The 23,757-nt window shown below is 39.7% G+C and overlaps 1 protein-coding gene across 6 annotated transcripts in view; it reads right to left on the bottom strand.

The window, feature by feature from the left end:
- Positions 1–10,898, bottom strand: part of UHRF2 (ubiquitin like with PHD and ring finger domains 2) — a 93,713-nt gene extending 82,815 nt beyond the window's left edge. For 2 of the 6 annotated variants that reach the window (XR_010945018.1, XM_067744338.1), the window contains exons 1-2: positions 10,403–10,897; positions 4,470–4,703 (exon numbers count right to left, since the gene is read on the bottom strand). Coding sequence is in view for 3 of the 6 variants with exons in the window: in XM_067744338.1 (XP_067600439.1) it covers positions 4,470–4,703; positions 10,403–10,555 (387 nt within the window). In the remaining 3 variants the exon portion in view is untranslated. Of the gene's footprint in view, positions 1–4,469; positions 4,704–10,402 lie in introns of all 6 variants that reach the window. The other 4 variants (XR_010945019.1, XR_010945017.1, XM_067744337.1 and 1 more) reach the window with 4 other exon arrangements.
- Between the last annotated feature and the right edge of the window lie 12,859 nt (positions 10,899–23,757).

Below are 23,757 nucleotides of genomic sequence, written 5' to 3'. Positions count from 1 at the left end.
GACCCAGCCTCTGCAATCTTCCACAGACTTTCTAAACGTGATAGTGATATCTGGTTTCTTACAACGTATGAAAAGCTATCTGAAATTGACCAAATATCACTCAAAGTTATCAAATAGGGCAAAACAAGACTGATACTGGATAACAACTTCAGATTAAAATTTCATCTTAAAGTTTAAATGTTTACCTATGTCTGTTTTGAGTACACTACTTTGAAAATCCACTTTTTGTGCCTGCTTATCATGAGGTCCAAAAATATTCTTAGGCAAAAGGAAGGGAAAGCCTCCAAATCTGTTTGCTCATCCATAGAGAAAAATCTTTATAAAGCAAAAAATTACATAGGCAAGAATTCATGAAGAGGAAAAAAAAACCTCCCAATTTTTAAATGATTCAGACACAATTTAATAAAATTTTGATATACTCACTATTCAGAGACTCGCTCTAAGGAAAACAGACAAAATTCAAAGCAAACTCAAAATAAGTCAAAAGTAGAAGCCTCTGAGCATTTTCAGGCTAGCCCAAAAGAATATCTAATATAATTATGAAGGCAGAGGGCAATATCATCTGTTTACCCCTCATTTCTAGTACCCAGTACAAATATACACTAAATATCTAAATATTCAATGAATGGATTATCCAGAAATAAACCCTTCTATATGAAAAAGTCACTAGTCAAAATTTCAAATATCTATGACAATTACCGAGCTTCACCCAAAAAAGCAAGTTTGTGTTAGTCTCTTCAACTAAAGAGGAAGGTTAAGTGCAGCTTTGACTAAACATATTACTTTACAAATAACAGTAGCCTTTTGAGAGTTCACATGCCAGGTTCCAAGTGTATTTCTAAATGAGGAAAGGGAGACAATGTACTTACTTGCCAAATTTGTCCAACTCAGAACGTGGCTGAATTGAAATTTGAAACCAAGGTTGACAACAAAGCTCAAGTCCTTAACATCTATGCTATATATTAATACGAAATATAAGAGATGTTTAAAAAACAAAACCAAGTACTAGAGATAGTTGACAGCCAAAGTGCTAACACTGCAAATAAAAAGCAAAGATCTGCTAAGAGAAGTAGTTTCTCATGATGCTTGTCTGAATTAGTTTGGGGGAGGGGACACAACTGGGTATTGAGAAGTGTGCTAAACAGAGAATTTAAATTGACCTTAACTACTTAACCTTGCTTAATCTCAGATCTGCAGATTCATAAGCTGGTCCTCTCCTATGAAAACAAATTCATACCTACATGGCCCAAAACAAATCAAGTCAAAAGTAGCAGCTTCTAAACTGTTGCCCTTAAAAGTTAAAATGTAATAATGTAAGCTTAATATGGACACAGATGGTTACATAAATATTTACAGATACATGGATATACAGGAGTTATTATACATACTGCATGTATTTCCTTGCTCTGTCAGCTGAGGGCCCTAAAAACAAGGACACCCCAGTAGCAAGGAGCACCTAGAGCCCAGATCTTAGTTTCCAATACCATTCTCCAATTAAAGGAACCAAGGCTCCTTGGAGAAATGGTTGACTGCAGGACTGGGGCAGGAAACTTACAAGATGAGCCCGAAAGAAAAGCGCTAGCGCTAGTGCCAGAAAGAAAGCGCTTCAACGAAAATCAAAGGAACCCAAAATAATGGGGGTATATGGAAGGGACACAGGAGAAAAAATATCCATACTGATGTCAATAAATGACTGAGGAAATGAAGAGACAAGTCTCCCGCATAAAAGAATTCCCAATAATTTTTGTAGATAATCTGACTACATGCAGTTTGGGCTGCATATAATGACTTCATCTCAAAAAAAAAAAGTATGTAAAGGGGGGTGGGGGAAAGTAAACTGACAGTGAAGAAATGTGACACACACTACACCTTGGCCGGGTGATTATGGTTCACATCAACAGTAGTAAGTTACTACTGATGTAAAACCTAAATTATAATCACCAAATAGAATGTTGACAGTACAGTGCCCTAGATATGTGATGAAAATAGCACTTCACCTCTGTGCTCTTCCTCCCAAAATATGTAAATCCAGTCTAATGATGAGGAAAACAAATGAATCCTAACATGGCATTTTACAAAATACCTGACCAGTACTCCTCAAAACTGTCAAGATCATCAAATACAAAGTCTGAGAAACTGCCACAGCCAAGAGGAGCTTAAGGAGACGTGACAACTATCTTAGTATAATACTAATGTAAATGTAATATGGTGTCCTAGATGGGATTCTGGAACATAAAAGACATTAGGTACAAGCTAATGAGATATGGTTCATTAATTATAACAAACGTGCCACACACTAATGTTAGATGTTAACAACAGGGCAAACCAGGTGTGGGATATATGGAAAAACTGTAGTATCTTCCCAATTATGCTGTAAATCTAAAACTGTTCTAAACTAACAAGTTTATTTTTAAAATAATGTGAAAAAATATCAAGTAGAAAGTTTTGGTAACTGAAAGAGTGATGAAATCAATGAGTGACATAGACAACAATTTGGCAAGTGGGCTTTCAATATTAACAATTCAATCTGAACTGTGAGCACTACATAAGGCACTAATTTATGTAAGTTTTGTGCATATCATGTAAGTTTATTCGCAGACTTTTGTTTTGTTACTATACTTTTTTCTTGTACTAAATGATCACAGTAAGGAAAGCTACTGGTATTTCAACAGCCACTCTGCTGATGGCTCATAATGCTCTAAGGTATCTTCTCAGCTTTCCAGGTATTCCTAAGTAAAGACTGCCTTCTCCAGTATTTACAACACTTTGTTTTCTGCTTACCTGTATCATCTAGCACTTCTAGAAAGATGTTAAACAATAGCATTAACGGGCTTCTTTGTCTGGCTCCTGTCTTTAATGGGAATGTTTGTGGCTTTTCCCCACCATTAAGCATGATGCTGGGTGTGGTTTAAAATATTCATCTATTCCATCTGTTCCTGTTACCAAGGATTTTTTTAAAAAATCAGAAATGAATTCAAATTTTTATTTAGATGAAGAAAACAGATTAGATCATTTGTTTTCTTTGGTTTATTAATATGAAATATTAAAATATTTCTTAAAAATGAACTATCCCACTTCCTGACAAACCACAATTAGTCAAGGTATGGTCTTCTAATATAGTTATAATTTTATTTGTAAAACATAACTTAGGTTTTACATCAATATGTAGTGATACTAGTGTGCTTTTTATCATGTTTCAAGTATCAATATTACACTAAATTTATAGAACAAATGAAAGCTTTTTTTTTTTTTTTTTTTTTACATTTGTGGGTCAATTTAGATATCGTCATGGGTTTAAAGCAATTCCTCAGTGTAGCCAGGCCAGGTACTTTGATACAACTCTTTGCCAGTTTTGATTCTTTCCATTTTTATGGATCTGTTTGCATTTTTCCATAGATCTCTATTTGCATTTTCTTAATTCATTTTGTCTACCAATCTTTAATTTTTTGCCTTGAAAACGCTCTGAAAATTAAGTTTGGGTCCCAGTTTATCCCAACCAGTAAGAATTAAGAAAAAATATAAGGATAGAAAAAGATGGAGCAAAACTGTCAATTATTCCCACAAAATTTACTAGAATTTGAAGAGGTTGCTAGATAACAAAGGTCAATAAATAAATCAATTGCATTTCTACATACCAAACAAACTGCAATTTTAAAAGGCAACCATCAAAAACAAAGCTAATAGAAATAAGTCAAAGGTATGTAAACAGAAAAGTAATTGAGAAACATGTCAAAGATCTAAATTAATGGAGACATCTATCATTCATGAATGAAGGACTCAACATTGTAAAGATGTCAATTCTCCAAGCTGATCTACAGATACAATATGCACTGAAGTTCCACCAGCACTTTTATTTCTAGGTAAAAATTCCTAAAGAAATTCTTGAACATGTATACCAGGATACACATAGTTGGTTCAAAACAGCACAGTTTAAAACAGCTAAAACTGGAAACAGCCCAAATACCTATTAATCATGGATTAGATAAATGTATTGTGGCATGTTAATAAAACGGAATAACATAATAGTGAAAAATAAAATATCTATATGCAAAAAAGTAAAAGTTCAAATACAGGCAAAACAAAACATTGTTTAGAGATACATACATAAGTAGTTAACACTAAAGAAAAATAAAATGACCAGAGTAGTGAGAAAAAGTAGTTTACCTTTTAGGGAAAGAGAGGGAGATGTGTTCTGGTAGGGGCACACAGGAGGCTTTAAAAAGGAACTGCTTAACCTTGGTGGAATTACACAGGTGTTTGCTTTATTATTCTCTGTACTGTACATACACATTTTATACATTTGCCTATATATCTTTCACTAGTATTTCAAGATTACTTTTAAAAGTTAAAATATTAACAGCCCAATCTTTACTCTCAAACAGCAATCAATGTTTTCTTGTTCACAACACCCTGAAGAGAACATATCTATATTCTCACAATTAACCAGAAGTCTGAGGAAGACAACATACCTTGTATAGTCCAATGCCAGGATCAATAAGAAAATCACGAGTTGATGTAGACGGCTGACCGGAAGGTCCCACCCTTGGGGTTTTCTTTACTTTAGGTGGACTATTAGAACAGGGTTTGGCCTGTACATCAGTCTGTTTAGATGTGCTAGGAAGGTCAGGGTCTGGACGAACTAGCAGCTGAATTATATCATTCAGTCCAACATCATAATCAAATAAAGTATATCCATTTTCTAACTAGAAAAAAAGGATAGAAAAAGATTAAAATGCTTCTCTCAAAACTCAATCTTTCTACATCCTTAGTTACTCAAATGTCCTAGCTAAATTATTAAAATAAAATACAGAGCACTGAAATTTAGTGATTGTGAAGCCATTCCTATGGCCTCTGATGACAACATCTTTTCAGGACCTCAATAAATTCTTAAGAATCATTCTATATCAACTATAGGGAAAACTGATAGCCACTGAAACCAAAAATGTTATCACTGCTGCTGTGACCTCATCACCTAGGCAGAAAAACTCTAAACTTCAAGTTTTGTGTATTTTAATGAATCTACAAGAAAGGTGAATTTTGAAAGTGAACTGTTTTATGACCTTGTGTTCATAAGGACATTTAACCATTTTATCTTTCTGAAGCAGTAATTTTTAAAAATCAAGCAAAAAAAATTCAAGCAGGAATAATTACAATTCTTGCTTATGCTACTCCAACTTGCTCAAAGTTCTCTGTAAAGGCGATCAAGTTGTATTATGAAAAGTATTCCAGGATGACTAGTGAATAAATTATCTTGCAACTTACCCGTATTTTGGCAGGGTCTCTATAAAGGACTGAATGGCATCCACCAGCCCCACCCCCAACCCCTCCCAAATATGGTGAAGTCCTAATCCCAAGTAACTCAGAATGAGACCTTATTTATTTGGAAATAGGATCTTTACAGATGTAATCAAGTTAAAACTAGATGAAAAGGGTGGGCCCTAATCCATTGTGATTGGTGTCCTTATAAAAAGTTTAAATTTGGACAGACACAAGGGGAGAAAATAGCCACGTGACTGGAGTGACACATTTACAAGCCAAGAACACCAAGGACTGCTAGCAAACATCAAGAAGCTAAAGGAAGCAAGGAAGGATTCTTCCTTAGAGCCAGAGATGGCATGGCCCTGCTGACAACCTGAGTTCTGGCTTCCAGCTTCCAGAACTGCTGGACAATAAATTTGTTGTCTTAACCCACCTAGGGTTTGGTACTTTGTTACGGAAGGCCTAGGAAACTAAGTCTCCATTTTGTTTCTTTATAAAAGTCAGTTGGCCATTTCTCTAAACTCCTTGAAGTTCAGAACTACCATTTCCCCGGAAACATTACCAATTTAATCCCTAGTCATTCTTCCCTCTTTGCATGTAATACCTGTCACCATTCACAGCTCTAACACAATAAAGCCGTATGTGAGAAGTCAACCAAAGAGAAAAGAATGAGCATCTGTCCTTGAATGACAAACTTACTAATGTACTACGTAAGGTAACTTTAATTCAAGTGGTCCAAGAATACACTTGGCACAATCCTGCACTCTACAGGTGTTCACACCGTTAAACAGAACAAGGGACTGAGAAATTCAAATTTTCCAGTGGGGGAATTAAATGAGACATTATCTCACAGATTAGTTAACATACTTATTTCAAATAACTCTAAGGAGTCTTCCAAGTCAGTAAGCAGATAAGCCCTTATAGGGACATGATGTTAACATGGCTTATCTGATTAAAAAAACAAGAACTCCTAATCCTGAACTCCTGGGAAAACCTCAAGAAGCAAAAAACTACACATTCACACCTTCATTTTGACTTTCTCCAACAGCATCCCCTCCCCTCCCCCCTCACCCCCAAGTAAGAACACACCAATTCTGTAACAGCTGAAAAAGCGCAACTTTGATTAAACATACAGCTGTTGCACATTATGACAACTACAAAAAAATGTCATGTTCAAAGTAGGGAAAAAACTAACAGCACAGAACATGCAAATTAACTGGTAGGGCATGCCCCAAAATGAAGACAGCTGTTAAGGTGATGAAATAATTGGAAATCCAAAGTATTTCCATAAACACTTCCACTGAAATTTGAGGAGTCAGTGAGAGGGACCTTGGGGGCATTCTTATACCCAACCCCTCTGACTAGTTTCTAGGAAGTGATCAGAGTAAATATAAGCTGCTTAAAGTGAGACTTGGTTTGAAAGGAAAAGTAGTATCTTAAGTCATAGTGAAGCGCTAAGCATATGAAGGCATGAAGCCCTGTAATAGAAATTAGGCCCACAATAACAAGTAACCACTTTTCCTCAATTACTCACGCTCGCTAGGATAGCGACTTTTACCCAGATTATATAGTGCTTCCTAATTCATAGGTACCCTCCCAGTTTTCCTGAAACAGTGATTATTATTCACCACACTGAAAGTTCCACAGAGTTAGGCTATTGTGAAGAGTTGCGAAGACTGTTGGAATGTTATTTTAAAAGTACTGGAAATTCCCTGGCAGTCCAGTGCTTAGGAGTCTGAGCTTTCACTGTGGAGGGCCCAAGTTTGATCCCTGGTCAGGGAACCAAGATCTTGCAAGCTGCACAGCTAAAAAAAATAAGAATAAGTACTAAAGTTCTCCCAAATTTAATGAAAGTATTGATTGAAAATTACCTGCACTTAAAGTATGCTGAGTGGGGGAGAAAAGGACTGGGTAATTTGGAAATTACAAACACCTATGGGTTTCATGCATTTAACTACAGTCCATCAATGTCTTACAGCAGAAAATGTTTGATAACTGCCATCCTAGAAGATGGGGCTGCAGAATTTACAATATTAGAGAGGCAGGACTAGTCCTAGAATTTTTTCCTTGAATTGGGTTAAAGAAATTCCAGGTAACAGTAAGAACGGCAACAGTGCTGCAAGGGAAAACTAGGAAGCAAACACCAATTGGCAGTGGCTGAGAAGGCAGAGAAGTCATTCCCAAGGGGCTAATAAGGGATGCAGGTGGAGGGCATTACACTTTCACAGCATATACACTCCTCCCCTCTCTCTCACTCTCACTCCCTCACTCCTTTAAGAAGGCAAACACTTTTACTTTGTACTCCATGTGAAAACTGAGTCCAGGGGCAAAAGGCAACTAACTACTCAGTTTTTCTTCAGTTCTGGTTCATACCCCACATCTACAATCTATTCTAAGAGTCCCTACAGTGATACAGGGAAGGAAAGAGAAGCGGGAAGAGAATCCTTTCGAAGTAGGAAAAGCTCTGGATTCTCAAAAAGATGTATAGATCCACCAATATAACTCTTCCTTAAAAAAAAACCCCCCAACCCCCAGGGTGCAAACTCAACTTCCCAGAGAAGAATATCCAAATGAGGTTACCCTACTTTAACTGGAACTTACAGCCCTGAATTGAGGCTCTCCATTCTGACTCTCTAAAGTAGAGAGAATCACACAATTACAGAGCTTCTCAAGCTTCATTTGCATACAGACCACCTGGGGACCTTGTTAAAATACAGATTCTACTTCAGTAGGTCTGGTGTGAGGCTCCCAGGTGAAGCTAATGCTGTTGGTCCTGCTGATCCAGGGACCATACTTCGAACAGTAAGAAACTAGTATGAGGCTGACTATCCTTCAACATTCATTTTCAAACTCTGGTGCTCATCAGAGTCTCCCATGGGGTCTTGTTAAATTCAACCACTTGCAATTCTGGGGTGAGCTGAGCATCTATAATAAATATCCACAGGTGATTCTGATGTTTTCCAAGGATTAAAAGCAGCAGACTTACATACAAAGGTGGGGGTAGGGGGGAGACCATTTACATCATGGACACTGTAAATTTGTTTTTATTTATGACATTTTTCACTATGTGGAAGTAAGGCATCTTGAGGAAGGGGTGGCCTTTTTCTAATAAGCACAAAGGCATTTTACAGGATAAGGGCAGCCCTGTGACATCAATCCAATAGTAGGACACACTATCCTGTCCAAGGACTATGAACACCAAAGAGGAAAGGAGAATAGAGATAATAATCACTGCCATGGCTACCTGTCAGCTCATAAGGAACAAATACAGCTTCAGCAATGTCTTCCTTCTGTCTCCAACTAAGTACAGCACCCAAGGTCCATTCCTAATTCCTACTGGTTTATCCCTATAGTGAAATCAAAGTAGGGAGTTATCAACTGTCCTGGGCTAGGAGGTACATAATGTTGTTATCCTCAAGTTCTTCCCTGAACCTGGAACAGCCTCCTGGTTTCCTGAAAATGTACCCTGTTGCCTTGAATTTATCCCAATCCCTACCTTCTCCTAAAGACAGCCAGGTGCACATTTTCTTTTATCATATTTGATAATTAGACTGTAAGGGGTGTCGCCCAGGAATACATTTTCACGCTTCATTTCTATCTCTGGTGAAGTCACCAAAGTATCCCAGGAATTCATGTACTATTGTTCCTAGCTAGAAAATAAAATTCAATAAACTTGATTACATGCTTTTCGCTTTTGACCAAAAGATAAAAAGGTGTCAGCCACTGGAGGCACAGCAATATAAAGCTACATAGTTTTTAATACACAGATATTTATTTCTAAAGCAAAGTTTACAATTAAATTGAACAGCTGTTTTTACAAGTCTAACACTAGAAGATCAATATAAAACTGGCTACTAACACATATCAAAGACGCTATCGTTTACTTGAAAACAAAAAAACCCCTGGCTCTTTCTCAGAGTGTAATCTTGTTTCTCTGAAATTTCTGGGCAGGTTTCAAAGGGTAAGCCTAGGAAGGGGAGAAAAATATTCCTATCAAACCCTTTGGCTGTAGGAAAACGGCTACTTCTACCAAATCAAAGAGAGTTACACTTATTTCAAACCACAGGATTGGAGCCAAACTATGATCTACCAACTGGAGGATGCCAACTTCTTTAGTGGATTAACGTTTTTGTTTTTTTTTTTTTAAAAAAAGGCAATAAAATAGGATGGGTCTGGGTCTCTAGGTACAGGCCATGTGAGTAGGAAAAATCTTCTTCAATGGACCAGACCAAGGCTAAACTGTTCAACTACCAGCGACGCCCACAGACACCCTCACCGCCAAAAAACACTTTCAGCCTTCAAGTATGTACCGCTGGCTATGCTCCAATTGCTGTGTTAAAAGCTTGAGTGAGGGGTCTAATTAGAAGGTGAAAAATAAGAGCAAGACGAAATCTTTTACACTGCTTTTCACTCTGCGAACAACCCCCCTGGCAAACACTGGGCAGTTTAAACCTGTCCCGGGTTACATCAACAGCTTCTTTAGCCCAGGTCTCTAATCTGCCCCACAACAGATTCGATTCTAGGAAAAAAGGTGAGGGAAACGAGTGCCAAAAGTTCTGTAAACCCTTCGAATCTTCAGTATATATAAATCCCTTCCACAGTAAGGAGGCAGACTTCGGGTCTTGAGCCCCAGAGGGAGCAATGTATGTTTCCCCTCCTATTTGGGAGCCGGGAGCCCGGCAGAGATACGGAAGCGATACGAGCCGTGAGCCGGGTCAGCGCGGCCGGGAGCGGGGGCCTCCGACCCTCCCCACCCGCACTTCGGCATGGCCGCCAGAGCCCGCTGCCGTCCCCGCCCTGCAGGGGCCCCGGACCCCACCAAGCGCGGGAAGCGAGGGAACCCAGGCGCTCTGGCGGGCTGTGCCTGCGGCTGCTGACCCGCTTGGTAAGGGCGGTGAGGTCTCGGCGCTCGGGGCGCCCCCGCCGAGCGCACCTGCAACGGGGCCGGCCAGGACCCCGCTAGGCCCCGTAGGCGGGCGCAGGGCCGCACTCTGAGTCTCGAGGGTTGCCCACCCGAAGTGGAGCTAGGTGCGCTCTGCGTGCGCCGTGCACCAAGCCCTCCGGCCCGCCCAGCCCACGCAACCCCGTGGCGCCCCGCTGCCCTTGCTCCGGCTTCCAGAGGGGTGCGGTGGGCGCGCCTCACCTGTTTGCCCCGGTAGAAGAGGCGCTGGCACTCGGGCCGCACGTCGAACAGCGCCCACACCCGTTCGCGCAGCTCCTCAATTGTGGCTTTCCGAGACACGTCCTCAATGGTGCGCGTCTGGGAGCCGTCGATGGTGCGAACCTGGATCCACATCTCGGCGCCGGGAGAAGGGGCCGGCTTCGCTTTGTCTCCCCCTGCGCTCCGGGCGCCGCGCCCCGCCCGGCCCGCGCCGCTTCCCCGGCTGCTCTGGCTCTCCGCGGCTGGCGGGCGAGCGCGCGCACAAGCGAGGAAGACCGACCAGACGCCGGGCCCGACAGGCGGCGGCGAATACTAGACCGCGAGCCCACCTAAGAGAGCTGAGGAGGGAAGGAAACCGGAACCAGTCGGAAGCGCGGCTGCTTTCGCAGCCCCCGCCTCACAAATGGGAAACAGCCTTGTCTACACCGCGCGGAGTGTTTACTTATAGAGCTCTAGCTCCCACATGGAGGTCACGGCGCCAACCCGGATCTCGCGAGATCTACGCCGGGCTCCGCCTTAAAGAGGAAGCGACCAGGGAAGTGGCTATGGACATGAGGGAACTAAAATGGGCGGGTGCGGGGAGGGCGGGGCGGAGGGGCGGGGCCGCCGAGAGCCGTTACTTGCGCCTCAGCGTGCACCTGGGCCCTAGACACGCCCTCTAGTCTTCGGGTGTCTGGCGGTTACAAGGCCGCCCACATGGGTTGCACCTTTGGTCTCGGTTTCGCGACCCAGGGCGCGAGCGACTCCTCAGGCTTAGCCGATTCGGTTCTGTAGTCTCAAAAACACACCAAAGATGAGAAACTCTGACGTGCACTTGTATGATCATGAAAAGCGGTGTGCGTGCGCGCGGGCGCGGCCTAAATTTGTGAGAAAGCACGTAAGGAAATGAACCCGCTTCACCGCGCTCAGCCAGACACCGCCAGCCACGCGGCCTGGTGGGGCCGGCCACCCAGGAAAGGCCTTGGGGACCCTTCTGCTTCGCGAACTCGTTTCCCGCCGACCCGAATGCTGCCTTCGCGCGGAAACCAGCTTCCTGGGGTTTCCCGCCGCTGGGCCGAGGTGGCGACCTTAGGCCTGCAGGCTGCGGGGCCGGCTGGGATCGCCCTCTACGGGCCCGCTGCGCTCACAACCGGACCTCGGGCCACGGAGGCGTTGGTGCCGCCGCCCGGAGGGCCTCTCGCGGTTTCCGTTTGTGGACCTTCCGGGTTAGTGAGCATTTGGCCTAAGGGATTGCGGGGTCATGCAAAACGCTTTTAAAGGATGCAAAATTACACACCTCCGAAAAGGACTTCCAGAGAGCCTACCAGGAATAAATTCTCCGAAATAGGCCCAAGCAGGGTTACCTAACACACCTAACAGTGGGCTTATTTCAAATAAGAAGGGAGAGAGCATATGAAGGTAGAAAAAACTAAATGTATAAGCTTTGGACTTAATAGTGGCCAAAATCCATAACGTAATTATTCAGGCTGGTGGAAATTATTACCCTAAAGGTAGAGCAGCATTTTTGTAATAACCACTTAAAATAACTGCAAGTACAGAGAAGTCCAGTAGTATGATAAAAAAAGATGGCCCAACACGGGAAGGACAGAAAAAAATGGAATACAGATACACACTTCGGTCTCTACTCTTGTTGAAAATTTTACATTCACTGTATCCTCTAAATATAATTCATCTTGTCTGCTCCTGATTTAAGTAAAGCAAACACTGAGTATTCATTACATGTGTAAATATTAAGTATGCTTATAAACTGCCCCAATAAGAGATAGCTATTTGCTATTATAGGATATGCTATGCCATTGCGGAGGCATATTAAGATTTTTTTTTTTAATTCTCTGCTCACAAAGAATTTACAATCCAATTTAGATAAGATTTAGAAAAAATTAAAGAGTAATTTAATACTAAATAGTGTGTTGTTGGTTAAAACAACAATTAGAGATGAGTGAAGGGGGACTAGAATGATCTGTGAGCTTAAAGATAGGGATACAACTTGACCTGAGTTAACTGGTATATTGTAATGAAGGCAGCATTTAAGTTTTTAGTTTGCGGATTGAGATAGACTTGAATTGTAAACCCAGTTTTGCTGTTTTCTTAAAATGTGATCTTGGACGAATTATTTACTTCAATTTCCTCAATGTAAAATGGTGCTTATAACATCTAATGAGTGTAGAGTGTTTAGCATAGTGCCTATCCCTTGCTGCTACACAATAAATTATTTTTGTGCTATTATTATGGAGAGGATTTAGTTAAGTACAGAATGCCCAAAGAGGAGAGAGTGCTTAAGCAAAGACAGGAGGTATGCATTTTTACAGGTCAGAAGAGATTGCATATAAGAGAAAGGTTGACTAAATGGAGAAGAACACAGTGCGAATATTAGCATTCAAAGCAGTAGATTTTGTGGGCCCCAGGGAGAAACTAAGGTTTTTAAAGGAGTCCACTGTTGTGATTAAATATGCCTTTGGAAAGACAGAAGAAGGAATGTGGAAGGATGCCTTAGGGAAAAACTAAGGGACAAGGAGAGGAGGGGGAGATGCTGTCAGAAAGCTTATTGAAGAGGCAATTGTGTCAGTTTTGGTGAAATTTGTGGCAATGGGTGAGAGAAGAAAGGGTAGCTTCTAGAATATTCTAGAAAATAAAGCCTATCAGACTTGTAGAATGTGTGGATATGAGTAGTGAGGAAAATGGAATGCTAAGAATAATTCCCAAGTTTCCAGTTTGGGAGACTTAAACGATGGTTTTGGTAGATGGTGATGCTCTTAACTAGAAGAGGAAGCAAATTGGGAAAATTCAGTGAGTTCCCTTTGCACTGTGTAGCATTTGAAATGCATCCAAAATATACCTAGATGGAGATATCTAAGTGACAGTTGGAAATGCAGGTCTAAAGTTTTGCCGGGAAGTAGAAAAGTTCTGAAAGAGGAACTAGTCAAGATCTCCTGTACTCATTCCCATAAGACAATTTGTCCTTCTTAATGTGGTGGGTCTTCCATGCAGAACCCTTGGTGGTGGTGGGGGGGCGATGGAGGGAAACTACTGTCAAAATTGGGTATCTACTGGGACAGTATAGGATTTGTGTTAATCTAGTCAGCGTAGATCCCAAATGATTGACAGGACAGGGCTTAGAGCTGTGAGACTCAGAAAAGATAAATTTGTCCTGTGCAGACCAAATTAATTACATCTGGAAACATGAGCTTTTGTGAATAGTATGTTACTTAGGCTATAAATAACTGCAAAGACTGATTTTATATGTAACAAAATACATCCTTCTGTGTTTCTCCACATAGTGCATGTTGTAACTAAGGTTTTCTCTTCCCCTGCAATGCTGTTGTCTGCTTAGGAAGCTGCCGGGTTTTAAAAACAAGATAGAAGTTCTCTGACAAAAACCATCATATCAGAGTTCTGACATACCATGCCTTATTACCAGATGTGTAGCTGAAACAACTTGGATGTGAGCAAGGAAAGAAAAGAAGAATTATTTACATGGATGAGAAGCAAATACTAAAGTTTATGCCATCTGTCATGATTCAGTATTCGTTCAAGTTAAAAGAGGCAAAACAGAAAGATAAAAGATTGATCGTAGAACTAATTATTCTAGAATCTTATCACCCCTCACAATATCTCATTTTCTCAACTAATGTCTCAAAGTTAACACACACACACACACACGCACACACACACACACACGTAAAGTGAATTTCAATCTGGTCTCTAAAGTTCTGATTACCAACTTTTCATCCGCACATCTTTGATGATTACCTTCTTTTCTCTCCTCCAGGGCCACTCTCTACCAGCTGGCTGTCCTGGAGTTCAAGGGCAGAGAGTACATCAATGGGGTCAGTGCTCTCAGGCTTCCAACTGAGTTTGGCCAGTGGGGAGGAAGCACAGACAGGAAACTGCAGGATGGGAAGAGAGGGAGGTCAGTATATTTATTCCCCTGGCTTTCTTCCTGAAAGGTCACCTCGCCTTCCTGGGAAGTCACTACTCCTCCAAAACTGACCTGCTCTGCATGACTCACTTTTCCATGTTCTGGTAACCTCTCCCTTCTTTTCTTTTCTTTTCTTTTTTTTTTTAATTTACTTTTGGCTGTGTTAGGTCTTCGTTGCTGCATGTGGGCTTTCTCTAGTTGCAGAGAGCGGGGGTACTCTTCGTTGCGGTGTGTGGGCTTCTCATTGCGTTGGCTTCTCTTGTTGCAGAGCGTGGGCTCTAGGTGCACGGGCTTCAGTAGTTGCATCACGTGGGCTCAGTAGTTGTGGCTCGCGGGCTCTAGAGCACAGGCTCAGTAGTTGTGGTACATGGGCTTAGGTGCTCTGCAGTAAGTGAGATCTTCCCGGACTAGGGCTCGAACCCGTGTCCCCTGCATTGGCAGGCGGATTCTCAACCACTGCACCACCAGGGAAGCCCCCTTCTTTTATTTGTTTGGGTCTAGGGATTGTAACATTTTTACAGTGCTAGATTCGTACATATTCCTTCAGTTCGCTATACCTTGGCTCACAGCCTCTTTTTTTCCCCCTTTTTTCTTTTAATTGAAGTACAGTTGATGTAAAATATTATATAAGTTTCAGATATACAACGTAGTGATTCACAATTTTTAAAGGTTCTATTCCATTCATAGTTATTATAAACTGTTGGCTATATTCCCTGTGCTGTACAATATAATCTTGTAGCTTATTTATTTTATACATAGTAGTTTGTACCTCTTAATCCCCTACCCCTATTTTGTCCCTCCTCCCTACCCTCTCCCCAGTGGTAACCACTAGTTTGTTCTCTATATCTGTGAGTCTGTTACTTTTTTGTTATATTCACTAGTTTGTTTTATTTTTTAGATTCCACATATAAGTGATATCATACAGTATTTGTCTTTCTCTATCTGACTTATTTCACTTAGCATAATACCCTCCAAGTTCCTCCATGTTGTTGCAAAGGGCAAAATTTCATTCTTTTTATGGCTGGGTAATATTCCCATGTGTGTATATGTGTGTGTGTGTGAGAGAGTGTGTATTTATATCTCACATCTTCTTTATCCATTTATCTGTTGATGGACATTTAGATTGCTTCCATATCTTGGCAATTGTAAATAATGTTGCTATGAACATTGTTGGGGTGCATGTATCTTTTTGAATTAGTGGGTTTTTTTTAATACACAGGAGTGGAATTGCTGGGTCATATGATAGTTGTATTTTTAGTTTTTTGAGAAACCTTCATACAGTTTTCCACAGGCCCACACTCTTTTAATTGGTCCCTTGTGGGGAAAAACAAAACATTAAAAGTCCCTTAACTGGAGGTTTTCTATTATAGTTTCTAATGCTATTTCTAAAAGAACTACATGTTACAAGAAGTGAACTAGAATTTCCACTGACTAAAAAGCACTTCATATCGTGATTCTTTACTTAAACTAGCCATATTTTAAAGGGTGTTCTCTTTTTAATAGAATCACAGATTTTTATTGTGGAAATCTACTTCATAGATTATTCCTGTCTAAGCTCTTTAACAAAGGAGAAAATGATTTGGACAAGGACATGTAGTCAATGAGTGACAGGATTAGAGTTTAAATTTCCCATATCCTTCCTCTTTAGCCAGTGTTCTTTACCCTTCAGCTATCTGTCTTTTATTTCTCTGGAGGCCTCCCCATTCATTTTGTCCAGAGAATAATCCTCATCCTTCTTGCAGTGAGTGCTCTGGCTCTTTGGAATACCTGATGGTTCAAATAGGAGTGGGGATCTGGGATTCTCATTAAACACCTGCAGTTTATTCCTGTTTTCAGTCACATGCCTTCTGAGATTGGTCCTTCTTATTGTTCAACCTTTCTGAGGGTTTTCGGATCAATTTTGCTCAGATTTCTCCACTGAAGGCTGTTAGGGTTTAACTTCCTGATGATGGGGTCAATTTAGTGTTCAACTTCCATTTACAACTTGCTCTGCAAAACAAATTTTAGAGGTTTAAAATAACAGTCATTTTACTGTCTCTAAGTTTCTGTGGGACAGGAATTCTGAAATGGCTTAGTTGGAAAGCTGGAGCTCTGGATCAGAATATGTCATGCTGTTGCAGTCAGATGCAGTTAGAAGTGGAAGAACGGGGACTAGAACAGTAGGGAACTAGCTAGGCATCTCTCCGTAAGAAGTTTCAGGACTTCTCCATGTGGTCTGTCTCTTTGGGCTGGATTGGACTTTCTTACAGCATGGCTGCCTCAAAGCAGTCAGGCTGCTTACATGGTAGTTGAAGATTTTAACAGTGAGAATTCCAGTGAGCAAAGTGTAAGCTGTATCACTTGTTATTGCCTAGTTTGAAAGTCACATGATGTCACTTTTACGATATTCTTTTGACCAAAACATTCACAAAAGCCCACTCAGTTTCAGGGGGAGGGGGTAGAGACCCCGCCTCTAGATGGGAGTGGTGTCAAAGCCACATTGTAACAGTATATGGGATGGAAGATGTTGCAGCCATCTGGGGGCAGTAGAATCTGCAACATAACTCCTCCATCTAATTTTTCCTTTTTTTTTTTTGTACAACCAAGAGTTTTCAAGTTATGAAAGGCATCAGTCATACAAAAAAAGGTATAGAGAATAATATAATAGACACTTTTGTATTCACCACCTTGCTTTAGAAATAAAACATTTCAAATTGTTAAAACCCCTCTCTGTTTACATTCCTCTTTCTCTCCCTTTTCCAAAGAGATAAACATTGTCTTATTTATTATTGTCATGCCTGTCTTTATACTTTTAATACATGTATCTCTAAACAATAGTAAATTTGGGGTCTTTTTAAGCTTTATATAACATGATTCTTTATAACATTGAAACTTACTTTTTAAACTCAGTATTATTTTTCTGACACTCATGTTGATATATAGCTCTAGTACAAAGTTTCTTAAAGCCTCAGATGGTAAATATGTTAGATTTTTGTGGGCAGACAATTTCTGTTGCAACTAGTTATTCTGCAATTGTAGTACAAAAGCAGCTCTACTCAATATGTAAATGAATGGCGTACCTGTGTTCTGATAAAACTTTATTTATAAAAATAGATGGCAGAGTACAGAATTTGGCCTATGGGCCATAGTTTGCTGACCCCAGCTCTAATATAAAATTTATGACACTTTAGATATATTGTGTTCCCTGAAAGTTATTTTAGGTTATAACCCATCCCAAACCCCATCCTTATCATGCTTCTCTGCATTAAGAAGAAATTTTAGCAACACTGAATAAAACTGACAGATTAACTAAATTTGGATTTATGAAAAGCCTCACTGGACTCCACTTTTCATCTTTTATTCTTGAGGGTAAAGGTCAGTAAACACCTACCTTTAGACCCCTCTAGCTACCCTCTTTTGAACTCAGACTGGCTCTTTCCTACCATGCCTTCTCTGCCTAGAAAATTTTAATTAATATGTTAAGATTTCCTGCGAATGCCACTTCCTCAAGGATACCTTTCCTGATAGCTCCCAGCTGAAGGAAAGACTTCCTCTGTATTCCCATACTTAGTTCATATGTCTAACATCTAACTCAGAGCTGTAATTATTTGTTTGCATGATTGTCTTCACCATTAAAATTTTGATTGCCTAGGGAACAGAGACTTACTCTATTAATCTTTGTTTCCAACACAAACAGTGCGAAGGATGGAAGGGAGGGAGGGAGGAACTAGTATTCAGGTGTCTACTTGGAAGAAGAAACAAGTCTGCATAATATGCAGGGCCTCTAAAGGCAAAGATACTTCTCTTCATCGTTCTATCCCACCTCACCTGAGATCATTTCTTCATGCCCTCCCACTTCCTCTTTGCAGGGAGGCAGATAAATCATGTCTTCTTTTATACAGATAGTTATAATTTCTGCATAGAAAAAACTTTGCTGTACATTTTCTTATGATCTAAATTCCCAGGTTCTAAGGTATTGAGCCCCTCAAAACTATTACTGTTTATGAAGAAGGACAAGAAAATTGAGATAAAAAGTAGATATTTTTCCTAGACTATTTTAGAGGAAAAAATAGTTTCAATCTCACTAATATAATATTTAGTTTGCTGTAAGGATTACTGCCTGTGAAGGAGAAAGGTTACTGACATTAAAATACTTTCTATAGAAAGGTACGCCCCCCTCCTCATTTTCCAGTTAAAAACACATGTTGACATTATTTTGCAGATTTACATGAGTGAGAAATACTGTATAACATCGATATCCATTTAGTAATTAGTTTGTTTAATGCAGATTTAATGAAGTTATGTAGCATGACGGAAAGAACATGGGCTCTAGAATTAGATAGACCTGAATTTGAATCTGGGTTCTTCTCATTACCAGCATTATGGCATTGGGCGACTTATTTAATTTTCTGAGCTTTGATTTCTGTACCTGAAAAGGGTATAATAATACCTCTCATAGTGCCACAAGAACCAAATGAGACAAAGTTTTATTGCATAGGCACTCAATAATGGTTACTTTCCTCTGTTTTTGTCACAACATCTGAGCGCATTCAGTCAATAGAATTTATTCTGGTTTTCAAATGATCTTGTTAGTGATTTGAGATAATAAAGAATTTGGGATGGGAAGCATTGGTGTTATTTTAAAAAGCATTTTATGGCTTTGGATTTATGAGCCTGAGGGAACTCTTTCCAATAGGGGTTCTGTCAGCTCAAGATGGAGATAAATTATGAAGTGCTAACTTCTGCTTGACAAATTTACATGTAGCTAAATTAATTTGGTGTTTTATTAGTTCAAAAAGCAAATCATGTTTGTGAGGCCCTTGAAGCAGATTTCGATCCTCTTGATATCCCAGAGGATTTCCAAAACTGAAAAAAGATCTGTCTGCCTTCTCTCTGCTCACTCCCAGACCCCAAATTAAAAATCTAAAATATAACTTTGTAAAGCCAAAAAAAATTACAACACAATTGCGAGAAATATTTACAAAAATACAGTCCCATTTTCTCATTTTCTCCCTGGTACCTAAAATGTTATTTATACAGTGTGAATAAACCAGGTACATCTAATACACTCCTTCCAAAACTGTACTATTAAAATTACATTTTATAAGGTTTCCATACAGTGAAGAAATTTTATTATCCCTTCTAGGTTGTTGAAAGAGAATTTTTCTAGAATATTTAGCCTACATATTTTCTTTTACAAAATAACACAATTTTTTATCATAAGCATTAATATAATTTATAGACTACAAAGAATTTTAACAAAAGACTATATTAGACTGGGAGTTAGAAGGAACTGCTTTGGGCAGATCATAGCTTTTCTTGGCTATCAATTTACTATCTGTAAATTGAGATGAGCAGGAAAGGTAGTATTGGGTCAGTGTAAACTTCTCGCTCTTAGCTGGTGATGCAGTGGTTGAGAGCGTCAGCTTTGGAGTCAACTTTGGAGTAAACTACGTGAGGCAAACATCAATTTCCTCAACTGTAATTGATTAGGTACCTAGTAGATTTGTGGTAAGAATAAATGAGATTTCACATGTAAGTAGTTAATGTACCATTCAGTGAATGTTGACTACCACTATCAGGAGCAGCTGTTGGCAGGACTCAGAAGCAATTTAAATGTGAATTTCTCCTAATAATAATTAAGAATTCCTTCTCCATCAAGTACTTGAGATATATTTCTTGTATTTGTTAGGTTTTGCTGCCTAACAAACCATCTCAAAACTTAGAGGCTTAAAACAACAGCCATTTATTTAACTCATTATTCTATGTGGTAACAATCTGGGCTAGGCCCAACTGAATAATTCTTCTTTCAGATGATGGCTGGCTGGATCTAGAATGGCCTTACCTGAGATGATCTGTCACTGCACCATATAGGTCTAGCCTGGGCTTGTTCACATGGTGGATGTGCAGGGTTCTACAAGAGCCAGTATAAGCCAACAAGGCCTCTTGAGGCCTAGACTTGGAATTGGCACAGGGTCAATTCACCAGGTTTTATTGACCAAAGCAAGTCATAAAACCAGCCAAAACTCAAGGAGAGGGAAAATTGACTCCTCTTCTTAAAAGGAGGAGCTGCAAAGATTCATTGCAAAGGGATAGAGAGGGAAATAATTATGGCCATTTTTGTAATTAATCTAAAACATCACTCCTACCAGTCCTAGTCATAATAGATCACCATTGATAATCTTTTATGGCTTTAGTAACTTTGTTACTCTACTTCTCACAATCTTCCAATATTTCAGTCTACCACAGATTATTGCTGTAAGTGTGCTTCATATGTGTTCTGGTAGAGGCTGAATGTTTTTGACACATGACCAGTTGATGCTGGTAAACTTTGATCTACCTGAAATTTGTGATCCAGTATCATTTTATCTAATCCCTGATAAGGCAAAATTATATTTAATAATTTCTTGAGTGACCCTGCAGAATATATCATGATACAATCTGAAAAACATTAGAAATTATTGTTTTTTTGGTTTTTACCCATAAAAATAAAAGTTGTTTTTAAGAATATCACAACAATATTTAGTTTCTTGAAACTTATCACAAGTCTTGGTAGAATGGACTCAAGATAAAAAGACTGAAAATATTGAGTGTTAGCAAGAATATAGAGCAGCTGGACTTTCGTACATAGCTGGTGAGAGTGCAAATTGATTAAACCAAATTTGAAACCTGGGCATAGAAATTAGTGTGTATGTTCAACAAAACGTGTACAAGAATGTCATAGTAGCTTTAGTTATAATAGCGCCAAATTGTAAATTGCCTAAAAGTCTGTAAATAGGAGAATGGATGAACAAATTGTAGCGTATACATACAATAGAATACTGTACAGCAATAAAAGAAGAATGAACTACTAATATAGCCACAATATGAATGAATCACAAAATTATTGATTAAATTAAGCCAGGCACAAAAAGCACATACTATATGATTCCCTTTATATAAAGTTCAAGAAGATGCAAATTTAATCCATACTTTTAGAAGTCAAACCTCTGGGGAGTAAAGGAATTGCTGGTGTTGACTGGGATGAGTACAAGCAAAACTTCTGGGTGATGATAATATTCTATATTTTGATGTGGGTAGGGGCCACAACAGGGTTTAGATATGTAAAAGTTTAGTGAACTATACACTTATGATGTATTCACTTTACCATATGTGTATTGTAATATATATAACATAATTATATAGATCTCCTTCTTAGAAAAAGTGGATTTTAAAATTCTATCTGTTGGTGGCATAAATGAAAATGTAAATCTTACCCCTGGCCTCAGGTTGATCTGTATAGAGAAATTAAAAAGCTTTCTGCTCTTCTTCCTCCTCTTTCAGAGATTAATTAGGGAGAAAGCCCAGTATGAGAATTTGATCTGGTGAAAAGTAAAGAAAAGCCAAACTTAAAAGCTTTTTAAAAACACACACACACAGGGCTTCCCTGGTGGTGCAGTGGATAAGAATCCGCCTGCCAATGCGGGGGACACGGGTTCGAGCCCTGGTCCGGGAAGATCCCACATGCTGCGGAGCAACTAAGCCCGTGCGCCACAACTACCGAGCCTGTGCTCTAGAGCCCATAAGCCACAACTACTGAAGTCCGTGCGCCTAGAGCCCATGCTCTGAAACGAGATAAGCCACTGCAATGAGAAGCCCGCACACTGTAATGAAGAGTAGCCCCCACTCACCACAACTAGAGAAGGCCTGCGCACAGCAACGAAGACCCAACACAGCCAAAAATAAATAAATAAATTAATTTAAAAAAACCCCAAAACAAACACACACACACAAATAAAATCTTCTTAAGTGTTCTACAGATTCCTGACTTAAGAATATCGATAAGCAATTGGTTGTTCTGTTTTTTGGGAAAAGTATGGTACATACACACATGTATGTGAATATATATGCATGTGTGTGACCGTGTGTGCATATGCTCTGTGCACACATGTGGTGCACCTATGTGTGCACATGAATGTGTATGTGTGTGCATGTGTGTTTTCTACTAGATTCCCATAGGAGGAGTGAGGAGGCATAACTGTCCTCTAAAATAGCAAAGTTTTCATGAAAAGGTGTATGCTTTGAGTCCCAAAATTCTGCTGAAGATTTCCGAGGACTATTATCCTAGATATAACAATGCAGATTTGGGGAAACGTTCAGCTTCAGATGAATTGCTCTAGGTGGAGATGGGATACAAGGCACAGAGCTTACGAGTAGTATGTTACTCCTGTGTTAGGGACTAGAATATTTCTAAAGTAGGGTTAGCACCACACTGTGAAGGGAAAAGGAGGGTAAAAGTGAACTATGAAGGAGGGTAGTGGAAGCAAGTCTAGGAACTAAGGTGCTGGTCCAAGGGGACCTTTATTTCTGTTCATATAGCATCCAGTTCTATGTTTTTTCCTATATTGTAATACACTGTATCTTTCCCACAATTTTTCAGAAAAGCATAGTACCCATTCTGCAGCCTTATGTTAGTGGTGTTTTGGGGACAGTGGAGAGGGAATTAAGAGACAAGGCAGTAAACAGGAGAGCAGCCTTACCACCTCACCTCTCCATGGGGACAATGTAATTGGAGAGGGAGGATGGTGATCCTAGAATTCACAAGGCCACCAGTAGTGAAGTGAACCAAACCTCACTGTGGAGGTGGTGGTTAGAAGTTATGTGACCACAGAGAAGCTGCTATAGCATGGACAAATGCAGGAGGGCATGAGAGACCACCTGAGGTGAGGCTGCAGTGGGAAAGGTGGGGGAGAGTGAGCAGACACTTGGTTCACAGTGTGGTGTAGGATCTTTGATAAAGTGACTGGAATGACATGTGAATGAGAAGATAGGAAAGAATGCGAGCTATTGGATTATTTTTTTCATGTGTTGAAATATCCCATGCATATAATTTTAAAAAGTGAAAATTAAGAGCCAAAATGCATTTGCATTTAGCTTCCTGATATCATGAAATTATGGTGACAAATTGAAGCAAGGTACAGTTTTAAAAGTAGGGTTATACTCAAAATATATGACTTGAGGATTTCAATTATTCATAGATCGGTGGGGAAAAAAAAATAATGGATTAGAAATGAATGTGGTTGAAATTGGTACATATCTCCAGCAACTTTATCCAAAGTCAGCATATATGCTAAATGAATTATAATTGTCAAAAAGGTCAAAAGAAACTCAAGGAGAGTGAATGTAGTTGAGACAGGGTCATGGCCTTGTCAGATTTTGGATTCAGTAACTTTAGCAAAGCAACTCTTAAAATATTGCTTGAGGGTTTTTATATGTCCTCTAGTTTGGGAATCTAAGTAGAAATAGAACAGGTGCCCTGAATGTCTCCTTTGAAGCAGGAAGTCTAATCAGGGCAATAAGAGAGGTAGTAGTTGTGCACAGAGGAAGTATGATTTCCCTGTATCTTTTCTGGGCTGAGTCCCTATACATATATGGTGATTAATTTGGTAACTCTGAATGT

This window comes from Pseudorca crassidens, chromosome 7 (genome assembly GCF_039906515.1).
Source record: "Pseudorca crassidens isolate mPseCra1 chromosome 7, mPseCra1.hap1, whole genome shotgun sequence".
NCBI lineage: Eukaryota > Metazoa > Chordata > Mammalia > Artiodactyla > Delphinidae > Pseudorca > Pseudorca crassidens.
This window is presented reverse-complemented; position numbering and strand designations above follow the sequence as displayed.